This window comes from Copadichromis virginalis, linkage group LG7 (assembly GCF_057382275.1).
Source record: "Copadichromis virginalis isolate Kocher_CV1m ecotype Utaka linkage group LG7, C_Virginalis_male_GT1.1, whole genome shotgun sequence".
NCBI lineage: Eukaryota > Metazoa > Chordata > Actinopteri > Cichliformes > Cichlidae > Copadichromis > Copadichromis virginalis.
This window is the reverse complement of record NC_140624.1, coordinates 54,597,635-54,612,048: the sequence shown is the minus strand read 5'-3', so window position 1 is coordinate 54,612,048 and position 14,414 is coordinate 54,597,635. Positions and strand designations below refer to the sequence as shown.

Here is a 14,414-nt window from a genome sequence, read left to right as displayed (position 1 = left end):
CCATGGAAGTCATGAACAGCTGACTATTATTTTGTGTTTATTCCATAATTTCATTGTACATGTACAATGACAATAAAGGCCTATTCTATTCTATTCTATTCTATTCTATTCTATTCTTCTAAGACAGTGCTAGTCTAAATGATTTTAGAGACCATGGTAAGAGTAGGACTAATTTCAAGATCCGTATACAGTGAGTGCAGAATTATTAGATAAGTTGTATTTTTGAGGAATAATTTTATTATTGAACAACAACCATGTTCTCAATGAACCCAAAAAACTCATATCAAAGCTAAATGTTTTTGGAAGTAGTTTTTAGTTTGTTTTTAGTTTTAGCTATTTTAGGGGGATATCTGTGTGTGCAGGTGACTATTACTGTGCATAATTATGTGCAACTTAACAAAAAACAAATATATACCCATTTCAATTATTTATTTTTACCGGTGAAACCAATATAACATCTCCACATTCACAAATATACATTTCTGACATTCAAAAACAAAACAAAAACAAATCAGCGACCAATATAGCCACCTTTCTTTGCAAGGACACTCAAAAGCCTGCCATCCATGGATTCTGTCAGTGTTTTGATCTGTTCACCATCAACATTGCGTGCAGCAGCAACCACAGCCTCCCAGACACTGTTCAGAGAGGTGTACTGTTTTCCCTCCTTGTAAATCTCACATTTGATGATGGACCACAGGTTCTCAATGGGGTTCAGATCAGGTGAACAAGGAGGCCCTGTCATTAGTTTTTCTTCTTTTATACCCTTTCTTGCCAGCCACGCTGTGGAGTACTTGGACGCGTGTGATGGAGCATTGTCCTGCATGAAAATCAGCTTGTGTGTCTTGTTCAGTGGTGGTCGTCTTTCAGCCTTTCTTACCTTGGCCATGTCTCTGAGTATTGCACACCTTGTGCTTTTGGGCACTCCAGTGATGTTGCAGCTCTGAAATATGGCCAAACTGGTGGCAAGTGGCATCTTGGCAGCTGCACGCTTGACTTTTCTCAGTTCATGGGCAGTTATTTTGCGCCTTGGTTTTTCCACACGCTTCTTGCGACTCTGTTGACTATTTTGAATAAGACGCTTGATTGTTCGATGATCACGCTACAGAAGCTTTGCAATTTTGAGACTGCTGCATCCCTCTGCAAGATATCTCACTATTTTTGACTTTTCTGAGCCTGTCAAGTCCTTCTTTTGACCCATTTTGCCAAAGGAAAGGAAGTTGCCTAATAATTATGCACACCTGATATAGGGTGTTGATGTCATTAGACCACACCCCTTCTCATTACAGAGATGCACATCACCTAATATGCTTAATTGGTAGTAGGCTTTCGAGCCTATACAGCTTGGAGTAAGACAACATGCATGAAGAGGATGATGTGGACAAAATACTCATTTGCCTAATAATTCTGCACTCCCTGTATAGTCATATATCGTTTGGCTGATGCTTCCCCTTACACATGCTTCCCCTTTTACATGTGTGACTATTCTGATTAAACTATTAGCATTTACTTCCATTTTTCCTTTCACTGGGTTCCTCACCGGTTGATATAGATTTACATTTTTACCTAGCAGCTCATGTTTGCATGCCATCTGCTTTATATCTATGAAACATAAGAGCAAATGCAGTTATGCATTATCCTGTTTTATGTTTAGTTATTCAGTTATGAATAATAAATGAATTTCCTAAATACCTTTACGTTAGTGATGGTCACATGGATCTTCAAGGTAACCCTTTTAAGCCACATTTAATAAAGAGTCACAGTCATCTCAACAGCACATTGTGGTAACTTAAACGCACAGAGCATGAATCTTGCAATGACTGCAAAGAAAGCTAGTTTTTTTTCATAACAAAAAGGCTATGAGGAGTCCCCTTACTTGGTCTGAAGTTTGCTTGAGTAGTGCTGATAATGTGTGTGCTCACTGTTGGGTATAATCCATTCCAGGTATACTGTATTCGCATTACATTTCTCTGTATTGTAGTATTGTAATGCAACACATTACTGTACTAAACTCAGTAATCATATTACAGTTACAATATGTTATTACTTGTGTTACAAAGATTACAAAAGTAATAACATCAGATTATCTGCCTGACGTGCAGATAATACTATGCTACCTGCACGTCAGGCAGATAGAATAAAAAAAAAGATAAACAATGCATTTTTCTTCTTGAGCTTTTTGCTACAATATGCTGATTTCAGTATGTCTGCATGGAAGAGGAAAATGGTGGTGCGAACTGGAGATGGACATTACCTTTATTTGTATTGCAAGGACAGGATTGCTATGGTATGGTATTGCTAGCTTCATCTGTATTTATTTCTTCTTACATCGCTTTGAAGTCTCCATGGACTGATTTTCAACTGCTTTGTGTTGTTGGTTTTGTGTTCATAAACAAGATCTTATGCATGTCCTTTTTAGGATAGGGAAATATCAGTGTGTGGGCCTGTCGTCTCAGGTTTATACTGGTTCTTTTTTATTATTTTATTTTTGCTTTTAAATTATTAGGCTTATATTGTTAAAAAGTAATTATGTGGCATTACATTTCAGGTCATTTTACAGAGTTACAGAGTGATGCAGTTGTGTAACAAAATTACATTTTCCAGTGAGTAATTAAGTAACGTAGAGTGTTACTTTTAAGAAAACTAGCAAGTAATATGTAATTCATCACTTTTTTTGACTAATTACCTCAACCTATCGGTTACATGGTTCAAATCATGCTTGTGAATGAAACTGGTTTTGTGTCTTTATTTACTTTTTTGTTATTTTTTAAAACGGTAATGCTGTTACTGTAATATTATCCAAAAACATACACCCAAAATGTTCTGCCCTAGATAACTGCCAACATCAATTATGTTGCTTATCTCACAGCTAGCACAGCTGTAAGAGTCTAAGAGGAGAGAGAGAGACATCAACGTCACAGAAGGTTTGGTGAACTCTGAACTTATAATTACTGAAGCTGTGGATAAACCTGCTTTTCATTGCTATAAATAAATAAAAACAAAACAGTAAGCCAAGATAAACAGTTAAATAAAAAGCAGATGTAATGAGGCACAGTGTGGTTTTAAATATCTCCTCTACATCCTCCGCTTAGGGTTTCTCTGTATTATTGTAGGGTCTTTACCTTACAATCTAAAGTGGCTTGAGGCAACTGCTGTTGTGATTTGGCACTATATAAATAAAATTGAATTGAATTGAATAGCAGTTTGCGTGCCTCCTGTCTGAACCAATAAAACCTTCTGACCCAATGCATGTCCAAAGATGAACTGCAGACCAACTGCACTTCAACACATTGAAATCGATATTCAAGATAAGATAGCAGCAGTGGATCTGTCTTGAACATATGGATGGATGGAACACAATATGTTCAAAAATGAATAAAAAAAATGGAAAGAACAAATGTATAGGAACAGTCTCAAGTGACTAATGTTAGGGGCAAGTTTGAACCAAGAAAGGGCTTTTTTCTGTAGAGAGATGTTCTCCAGGAGCTCTGGGTTCTCCATCAAAAACACAGGCATCTATTTGAGGATCCAGAGCCATCAAATTAATCAGAAGCTTCATTTATTTTGTTTTATGTTTGTTTGATGTTAAATTTTTACAAACAACTGACACATGCATACACATGTTTCTTAAGTCTCGCTACTATACTAATGTTGTTATTATTGCTTTGGGAAACAGAGTTAGAGTTGTTTAAAAGCTTACTTTGCTTAAGAAATAATTATCTCTTACTATTTTGGGAACAGAAGTTACCAATTATAGGTTATCATAGCAATAAGCTGCGATTTTGAGTTGTAGCTGCTATTCATTGTTTGTTTTTTTTGACCGATGAGACAGTCTGTTTGCACAGTTCACTATAATTTTCGGTTTCATACATTTTAGATTAGCAATTGTCAAAGAGTGTTTGATAATCTTCTCTTTTGTCTCCAGGAATGAAAAACATAAAGGCACAAAGGCAGTTGTCATCCAGCTTTGCGTTTTATTTTATCAATGACAGAGCTTTGTTGGTTTTAAAACATACAGTCACACATGACTTCAGAGAGGTATTATGTCAGCTTCATATGCTCAGAGGGACTCTTAAACCCCATCCTGTTTCTGTGACACTCATAAAAGCACCAAATGGCCCTTGAGGATGCATATGAATTCAAAAAGGCAATACTAGACATAAGAAATGTGGATGAACCAGCCTGTCTCGCAACAGTCAACCAACTTTTCAAAAAGTACTGTGTTCATAAAAGAGAAGGGACAAAGACAAAACAAAAAACAAGATCCAGAACATTTAAACATAGTTCATCTTGAATGCCATCAATTTGGAAAAAGCATAGCATTTAAGAACTCTTTCATCTCGCAAACTTTGATTTTTGTCTACGCAAGTGCATAACTGTGGTTCAGTTGTGCATTACGCAACCTCCCCCACACACCACCACCAACAAACCACCACCAACAAAAAAAGACAAACATACTGGTCTAAAGCACAACCATTTAATATAATGGGGGGCAAGATATCTTTTGTGAGGAACAAAGGAGCCTTAATTGGTTGTGATCCGCAAGTTTATCTCTATGGAATTCCTACAATTTCCTTTTTTTTGGATACGTTTCCAGTATGTTTCACATCAATCAGTTATGTCCTTCATAATATGATAGACTATGGTGAGGGTCCTTTTTAGACTGGGGTGCCTTTCAAAAACTGCTGATGTGATGGTTAAAATCATGATGACTTCTGCATGTAAAAAAAATGTACACATACCAAGCAGACATTCTGTAAACACACACTATACCAGTACTTTACTACCCAGTCATTAAATATGTATTTGCTTCTGATTATGCTTGAAATTAATTTATCATGGAGAGCAGAGATAGGTGCTCGGTGTTACTGACAAACTGATGTGGCAGTTACTGATAACATGAGATACTCAGATATTCTGCACTGTAAACCTCGCGTCTGTGTTTCTCTCTCCCTCTGCTTTTTTCATCTTACATGCCCTGCTCTCTTACATTACCTCTGCAGTCCTGGCTCCTTCCTCCTTCAGTCAGGTGAGTTGAGAAATGATAGCAGAACCAAAACATTTGTCACAGCTATAAACAACTGAAACTAAATTACACCGAAAGGAATTGCAAGGGAGGTGTGGACAACAAGAAAACGATGAAGGGTCTGGGCATTTACAAAAACACAAGCACTTTAGAGGAAACAACAGTGCTACCCATAGGTATAAACTGTGAGCTACAAGGGAGAGAAAGAGAAAGAGAGGTTAAGAGAGAGTGTTTGGCATTGAAGTGAATGGTGTACGCTATGAATCTAACATTTGTGCCAGTGCCCTTGAGTTAAACAGTGAGACATTCAATGGTGCATTGTGGATGGGCAGTTATCTCCAAGGCCTCCTTTTCAGTATTATTTCAAAACACAAGGAAGCAATACGCGCTTTTATCGAAGAGTAAGTGAAAAGGTTGTGGATACAAGGCTGAGGGCAAACCTGCAGGAGGGAAGTGAAATAGCAATATTTGGCACCATGTTATTCTTCCCACCTGTGAGCACATAGAACTTACATATGGGCATAATGCAGTGGGTTTATGGGAAAACACAAGCTGTATAAGCTATGCTTGAGGATTCAACACCTATCAGTACCTGTCAGTACTGGGTTTATCTAGGTTAATGGATAAATAGTGGTTTGGCTGACTTTTACAAATCTATTTTTTAGTCTGTCCTCTCTTTTTACTATTACACCACAAAAACTGAGAAGCCGTACAAAATGTAAATAAAAATATACAAAAATGCTTTTCATGCTGTCAAATTTATAAACCTTAATATGTTAAAACAGTATAAAGAAAAAATATGGCAACTATTCCAGAAAAATTTGGGGTGTCACTCTAGATTAAAATTAATAGGGATTCATTTGTTCTTCTCGGGATCTCTGTGGCTATTGGTGTTTTTGTCCACAGTTCTTTATTCCTAAACCTCTCTGGTCACTGGATAACATAAGTAACAATACTGTTTAATAAATAATGATTATAAAAATATATAAGCTCACATAAGCCGACTAGACACTTAAGTAGACCTCAACCAGTATATAGCCAAGCAAATATTATCATCTGACATTAACTGTAAAGCAATCCCTCTGTAGCCGCATTTGTAATCTGTCCAGTCTGTCCAGCAGAGAGCATTCTGCAACTTTCCTGTTGCATTTGGAGCACCATAAACACAACTAGCAGATGACTGAAATAGGGCAGAGCATAAACTAAATGAGTAAATGCACAACTACACATAATAAATATCAGGGAAATCTGTTCATGTTTTGTGTGTTTAAAAATAAAATCCCAAACAATAAATTGAAATCTTTGCTGAGACAATTAGTGGTCTTTGTACTCTACTGTAGTAACTGTAGTAAGGAAGAGCTCTACACAACCATGCTTGAATTGAATAGATATATAATGTTCCAGCAACCAGTTTATAATATAGTGGTTTTTTTATTGGTTTTTTATTTATTTATTTATTTAATTTTGGCTTTTTTAGCCAACAAAAAGGACTCTGTTCCAATCAAAGATCTGCAGGAAATATTATATCTAAAAGTTTTCAAAATCCCAGGATCCCATAAAAAAAGAATAGCTATCTTACAGTTAGGGCTTTGTCCAAGCAGCCAAAACACGGTCAATATTTCCACATATTTGATTTTGCAGCTTTCTATATTCCCTGTAGAGAATATTTCTTTTGGCTCTTTGACTGCATGAGCTCAGCTCCTTCGGAATGTGGAGAATAAATGACAGAAGATGGGGTTGATAGGTTGGGGAGAGAAATGGGTTCCCCTTAAATAATGCAGTAGTGAAACTGGGAATATGACCACCATGCGATCTCCAGCAGAATAAAAACAACAGTGGATACTAGCCCAGCTGGGCTCGTGAATTCATATCATGTGTAATGTCAGTTACGTGAAAGCCAGAGCTTGAGCAAGATTCTGGCAGTCATTTTTGTGATAAATTAAACATGGCAGAGATGACTCCATTGCCTTTTATCCACCTCCCCATTTCAATTCCCCTCCCTCTCTGTATCTCTGTTTCTCTCTTAAGTTTTTTCACTTACTCCATGCTCAAGCCCAGATGCATTTTTAGTAGCACAAGGAGTTGCATGGTCAACTCACAGAAGCTTGATCAATGAATTTATGAAAGACAACAAACATGGTCCTAATATTATACATATAGCATAAGCTTTTTGTTGCACAAAGGTTATAACAGCACTGTAGTTATCCAACCAACCTGATTAGTCTTGCTTTGGGTTGACAATTTACGGTCCAATGCACATTTACGACCCTACCTAATATAGCCCATTTGGACCTGAGATGTTGAGAGATGTTTTAAAAGAAGCTGCTGAATCTTGTCCAATTCATTCACATCCTTAGGTCATGCCTTTCACAGAAACCTGCCTTTCTGCTGTTTGTTTTTGTTTTAATGTCTTACCTTGTCACACAGTTACAAGAAAAGGTTTGTGAACCTTCTGGAATTATCAGGTTCTTTGATTACTTAAATTTTGTCTACATGTTAGCCTAGACAAAATAGGCTTGTAACACAATTGTCAACTATTCCAGTTTTCATTTGTTAGGTAGATATTCATTTTTCACTTTTAGAATTCAATCTTTTTTTTCAATGCAGACTGTGCCAGCTTGTACACCTAACATCCCTCTCCCCCACAGAATCCATCATCACGCTTCAGATCCCATCACTGTTGCCAACTAAACGACTCTGTTACTAGATGTAGCCACTTTTCACAGCCCTTCAGCAAAAATCTATGGACAGTACTGCCATGCAAATGATGGTCTTCTCTCACTGTATGCAGTGATATGAATTCAAAAGCTCAGCTAGGCTGGTATCTCTCTCTGTTCTTCTGCTTTGTTAAGAGACTAAGAGAATTGAAAGACTTTAAATGCAAATACAAACTGATTGAACTAATAGTGGCATCAAGATAGTGGTGTTTTACAGCTTTGATACAATACTTATCATCATCAGTGTTATCAACAATTGTTTATGTAGTCTTTTTTTAAGAAAAACATTTAGTAGAAGTTACATAAAATGATATTTATTTTCCAGAGATGCAGTAATTGCCATTTATTGTTGCTGTTTTTGGCGGCAATTTCAATATATAAAATTAATACTTCACTGAAAACAGATGTTAAATGACAAACTAAATAATATTCCTGAAATAAAAATACTGACTGAATTTTAAAAATAATACACAGGGGTTAGGGGTGCATGAATATGCCCAAAAGGGCTATCACAATTACTGAGATCACAATCATTTGTCACTGATACATAATTGATTTTGGTGACATCAACATTTTATTGCAGAGTCCCAACAGCTGTGAGATCCCTCTCTACTTTCCCTGCTTTTTGCATAAAGCACAGGTTTTGCCACAGTGGAAAAAAATATCCGCGAGGGCATAGCACATCTTTTGTCCAGTATGTTATTTGAACAAATATATTTAGCCAAATTGAATGTGATTCCTGTGGTGATTTCAGTGTGTCTTTGTGAGCTGGATGAATACACTCACCCGCTTTACAGGCTCATTCTCAGTTATACAATTTATGTTAGCAACCACTGTATTGTTCTTCTTTGCTTTCATGCAATCATCATATTGCAAGTTGTGGTGTATTTTCAGATAGCTGAATAAGTTTGTTGTGATGGTTTACAGTGCACACAGCTCTACAGCATTCTTTGCATATGAGTTGTTCTTGGTGAACATCACTTCCCTAAATTTGAAGTCTCTCTAAAGAACTGATGATGATCTGCTTCAAGAGACAAGCTCTTTGCCTTCCCCAGTGACAGACAGCTGATTTTTGTTTTGATGGTCTGTAGTATATCAGTGCGGTCAAGTGCACTCAGGAAAGTTCTCGCTGAGTGGTGCAGGGAACAGCTGTGATTGGCACATGTAGACATGGTTATTATGCAATGATTTTAGGGAGCACTTGATTGCTTTGTGTTCTACTGGCAGAAAATGCATTTTCAATATCTTTCAATCATGTTCGTTTAATTTTGAGAAGCCAAAATCACAATACTAGCAGTATTAGTAAAAAATTAGAGGTGCCATTACCAATTATTGACTTAATATTTGAATGTTAGCCTAAATAATACGTTTACAGTAACATGGGAATTTTGACTCAAAATTAAGACTAACAGAAACTTTTCTTCTGAAAAACTGAAATTAGTTGTTGCCAAACGGTGTACCTACTGATGGGCTGTGAGGCAAGGACAGGCAGGGATACGTTTTTATTGCAAACTGTAAGCTATACACCTACACAAAAAGCTATGAATAGACTGTTTTACTGTATGTATGGGTGCCCTAAAATAATAATTTAAAGAACTTCTGTAACAGAGAAAACCAGTGTATTTGTAGAGCATTACAGATTAAAGCAATTTGATTGACAGCAAAGAGGTTAACAAGGGAGGAAATGGATCAGTTTCATTTGTATAGAAAATCATACATACCCATCACACCACATGACTGACCACAGAAAAAAGGAGGGGAAAGGCTGTCAGTAGACAGTGCTGTTAAAGCTACCTGTCTTATGACTTCAGTTGCACCTGAGTAAATCACCTGTCAGGAGAAGTTGACCACTGCTAATATAGTGGGCAGCAAGCTAAAGCAGAAGTAGGACTGGCCTTTTTCACCAGTGTACTGTAAGCCAGGTTTTAAATACAAAAGCTAAAATCATTAACCTAGCTAGTGCAACTTAATATTTTATTAGCCTGCTGATGTTATTCTATGCATAAGAAAACAGCTAAAAACACAGACAAAAATAAATGCTATGACTGAAAAGTCATGACTATGGATTATTATGGAGGAACTGGTGGAACATCATGTGCAATAAATACACCTTGAAATTTTGACTCGCCCACTGGTGTGACAGTAAAAAAAATTCCAAAACCACTAATTCAGATGTTATGCATAAAGATTTGACAATCGTGAACCCGTTATTTAAAACTAGGCTACTTCATTATTAATAGCTATACATAAAGTGCATTATGCTATAGCCTAAAGTAATTGCAATACCAATGGTTTGCTAATTGGCTGTGTTCAGGTGGTTTTCTATGCTTTATTTAATGCTTTTATATGCCATAGTATGTGTCATTGTTATACTATTTGTATGCATGTATATGCTATTGTATGTTGTCCACTTTGTGCTCTGTAAATCTGTCATATTTACGTGATTTTTCTTTAACAAATTGATGCTGTTTTTGTTGGGGAGCAATTTTCAGCCGCAAATATATTCGATGCATCTAGAGTACAGAAATATATATCTAGAGTGCCCATGTTCATCATAATGAAGAACCCACTCCAACCCACTGCAGCCATGTCGCACAGATATGATATTAATTCTTCTTAGACAACAATAGAGCTCTTATTCACAGGGGAATAAGCTTGTTATGGCCACTAACTTTCTTCTGGCCTCTTTTTAAAAGAGATCTCTCTCTTATTATATTTCACGCCTGTCTGCTACGCCCCTCTCTGAGCGCCTGAATCATCCACACCTGAAATCCATCTGATCATCAGTGGAGGTGGATATCAAGCCACAGAACCAGCCTTCCTTGGCACTTGACCACTGAACCTCTTGTTCAAGTGGTGTTGTTTGGCACTGCTGGAATTGTTTTTGATAGTATCTTTGTGCGACCGTGCTCAGCTCACCCTTTGTCTTCCTTACTAGCTGTCAGAAGTGTTTTCCTCAATTAGACTTGATAAGGTTAAAGAAGCTTTGTGGGGGTTATCACTCCCACAGCCTACCTGTCCCCCAAAGCAGTCAACCTAGGAGAAACACTGAACACGTCTGTAATGTTCACTGGTGCTGCTCAACATTTTATCAGCAGCATTTCCTCGCTGAATCCCCCTGCAGGCACTGACTGCAAGGTTCCTCTGATTTAAAAATAAGGTTTAAAAATCACTAAAACCTCTTTGAGGCTCTTTATATGATTTTTCTAGTTCTTCTCTTTAAATGACCCAAGGTCTTTTTTTTGTTGTCACTTGGTGTTCTCGGCACATTAAGAATAAAATTGCTTGTTGAACACAAGTGATTTATCCCATCATTGAATGCATTTGGATGACCGTGTTTTAACTTGGCATCTAACTGATAAATAATATTTACTTATAGGGGACTCTCTACATGTATGTAGCTATGGAAGTGAAATTTAGTGTCAACACGTGTGAGTAACGTGCCATTTATATTTTATCATGTGCAAAGTAATCTTGCTTTTACATTATTTAACCAGTTGTGTGTGTGTGTGTGTGTGTGTGTGTGGAGACTACCTTTCCATAGCACTTAATTTCATGTCTGAATAAAGTATTTAACTGCAGACATCAGTATTATTGTATGTTATAAATATTTTTAAAGCCCAAGTGAAAGCCATTTCAAATCCGAAAGATATATTACAAAATACGTCCATGCAGCCTTTAAAAAATGTGTAGGGCAGACAAGCACATTTTCCTTTCATGCACTAACATTATTATTGTTTTTCTATCCAAGCATATTAGGTCAAGCCTTTGAAAAAATCATGTAACACTTCACATGGAAATGTAGCCATGGTAGCTGGTTCTATAAATACAATTTACAGTCAGTCTTGAAAGGTTATCTCAAACACATTTCTGCCTTAGTTTAAACCTACTTTTCTTTAAAAGATCGGTAAAACCCCCTGATCCTTACATGCAAAGTTGCCCTTAAGATACTTTGGCTTAATATAATATTTATGCTATGTAAATTTCCAAGTTGAAGCTGATTTCAAAACTTGGGATGCAAAAATAAAAACCTTGGGGCTAGTTAACTAATTGACTTGCAAATGCACCTTTGTTACGCTACCATATGAGATAAATGGATGTCAATAGGTCAGGATGGATTTGGCGGAAGCAAAAAAGATTCTCTGATTATCTATTCTCTGACAAAAGACAGCATATAACATGTGCATAACCACAGGTTTCATTAGTGTTGTCAGTTAAGTAAAACAGTTTTCTGTATTATCATTAAGTCAATGAACATTCAAATCTGCTGGCTAAATAGAACACGTCACATCATGAGTAACCAGCTTACTGATGATCAGACATTCTGAATCTGGTAGTGACACATAACTGATAAATTCAGATGTTTACTTTCATGTGATATAATGTCATAAAAGACGGGCCTGTCTTATGAAGGGGAAACACCAAAAACACATGTAATCTAGATTTGACAAAATGTTCAAAGGAGCTGAAGCTGCATCTGTTGTTTACAGCTTTTTGCAGGAGTCTACTTGCAACCTCATAAGGTTAAAAAAAAACCCAACCCTCTGATCATCCAGTTGCAGAGGAGTGGACATAAAAATGGCTAGAGCAAGCCCCAAATTGGGTTTTTGAAGTACAGTACTTTTTCCCAGTTACATTGTATGCGCACAAATAATGAGCCTTTTAGCCTTTTTTTTTTTTTTTTTTGCATGCCTGTCAACATTCGAACAAAAAGCAGCTACTGTCAGAAGATATGCATGTGCGTGCATATTTGGCGAAGGGGGGGAGGTATTTTATTGTTTAAAGTAAAGCAAGAAAAATGAGGAAGGCCACCAAGCTATCAGCTTCTCTAGTTTTACCAGTATGCTATCAACATAGCATCACAATTTGCACATTGCGAAACATAACACCCCCCCCCCCCCCCCACCTCACCAGCAATCATAATTAAACAAAATGCCATGATTTAACAAATAATGTTAAACATTGTCCTGGCTCTCAATTTCAGTACGACAAAGCATAGGAGTGGAAAACTACATTCAAAGCATGTTTCACTAGTTTGCTCCATTACCATACAATCACCCAGCAACCAACAATGATGCACATGGGCACCAATGTTAATATATTCAAAAGCATATAATTGCTAGAAAGCCCACTTGAAATGTGAATAATGTGTCATTTATACCATACCTTGTGCATAATTTAGTCACTAAACAGCACGTTTGTATATTATAGACGATATAATCAGTATTTAAAGTGTGAGCAGTTTTATTACAGTCTGCTTTCATTCACAGTGAGTGTCATCATGAGCAACAGAAAGAATGAATGAATGGTAAGCTTTTTTGAGAAGCCTCAGAAGAAGAAAAGTAAGATGAGAGCAGTAAGAAAATGAGTGACAGGACAGGACTATGCCGTGCTAAAGGATATGAGTCGGTGTTCTTGAGGTAAAAGTCACTGCCATTGAATTAAGACATTGTTATTAATTGCTATTAAACCACTTATAACTGGTCCATCACAATACTGACTTTGTCTAACTGAGATGGGTTTAACATTGAAAATATAACAAATTTCCCACGCGTGGAACTAATAAAGGTTATGTTATCTTATAAATAAAATAAACAAAAAACACGAGGAGACTCTCAAACATTTCTTGAGTGAAATCAAAGTCAACCAGAACCTAGTCATTTTAACTGTACTCCAGAGAGAATATCCTTAAGGAAGCAAATTTAGATTAGTAATAAGCATTTTGTTGCACTAGAAGAAACTGACGTTAAACCTATTAAAGCAGCATTTATAAACAAATCTTAGCCAGTCTGTTGCGCACGACAAAAAAAGAAGAAAAAACTCGTCCTAATTTAATTTGAATTTATGTGATTTATAAAGGTGTCTGAAGCTTTATTGTTTGTTTGTTTGTCAAGCAAACATAAATTGCTAACACTACCTGGACATGAAAAAAGATTACTTTAAAAAAATCCTAAACAAGTAGAGTCAGCATCAGAAACACAGTCTGTCGGGGCATACACCTTTTTATTGAGTTTATTCGGGAGGACTGAGACGCCCCCAAAAGCACTGAGCTCTTCAAAAAGTGTCTCGGTGTTGAGCTTACCTCTCGCTAATGTGGTCGGCGCCTGCGAACCAAGAAGCACAAAGATGAAAAAACTCAGGTAGCATCCTCCCGAGAACTGTCCCATCACTGCTCTGCTTGTCTCCCTCCCCGTCGGGTCTGGGGGCACCGGCCTCGGGTCGCGTGCATTTGTCGTTTGCACGAGCCTCCTTTTAACACGTTTCCGTGTCCTGATGAAAACCTCTGTCCAGGTGGGCTAGTACGTGTCCGCCAAAGAGGACCGTCTCCTAACGGAATCGCAGTGCGGAAGGAAGAGATGGAAAGCGGTGCGGAGCTTTCAGCACTCGCCACTCAGCTGCGCGAGAGTGGAATAATTAGACTGAGCGCGCGCGAGCCAACAGCTTTCGCTGTTTCAGAGCGCGAGAGAGGGCGAGAGAGAGAGAGAGAGGGAGATTAAAAAAAAAAAAAAGTGAGTACGAGGTCTTGTTGAAACCCCGGTGGACCTGTTAGGGCTTGACAAAACGTGTGCGTGTGTGCACGTGCACACAGACAGTTGTTTGTGCTCGCGCCTGTATTGACCAGATGTAATGACCAATTACCTCTGTCCTGTTTCTGACGTTTCCAGAGGCAT

General features: G+C 37.4%; 1 protein-coding gene across 1 annotated transcript in view; it reads right to left on the bottom strand.

The window, feature by feature from the left end:
• The window catches only part of LOC146706169 (netrin receptor UNC5D-like), a 171,027-nt gene extending 156,872 nt beyond the window's left edge, over window positions 1–14,155 (bottom strand). Inside the window, exon 1 of the mRNA XM_085464233.1 lies at window positions 13,826–14,155. Coding sequence (XP_085320359.1) covers window positions 13,826–13,910 — 85 coding nt within the window. The 5' untranslated portion in view covers window positions 13,911–14,155. The remainder of the gene's footprint in view (window positions 1–13,825) is intronic.
• Window positions 14,156–14,414: the final 259 nt, after the last annotated feature.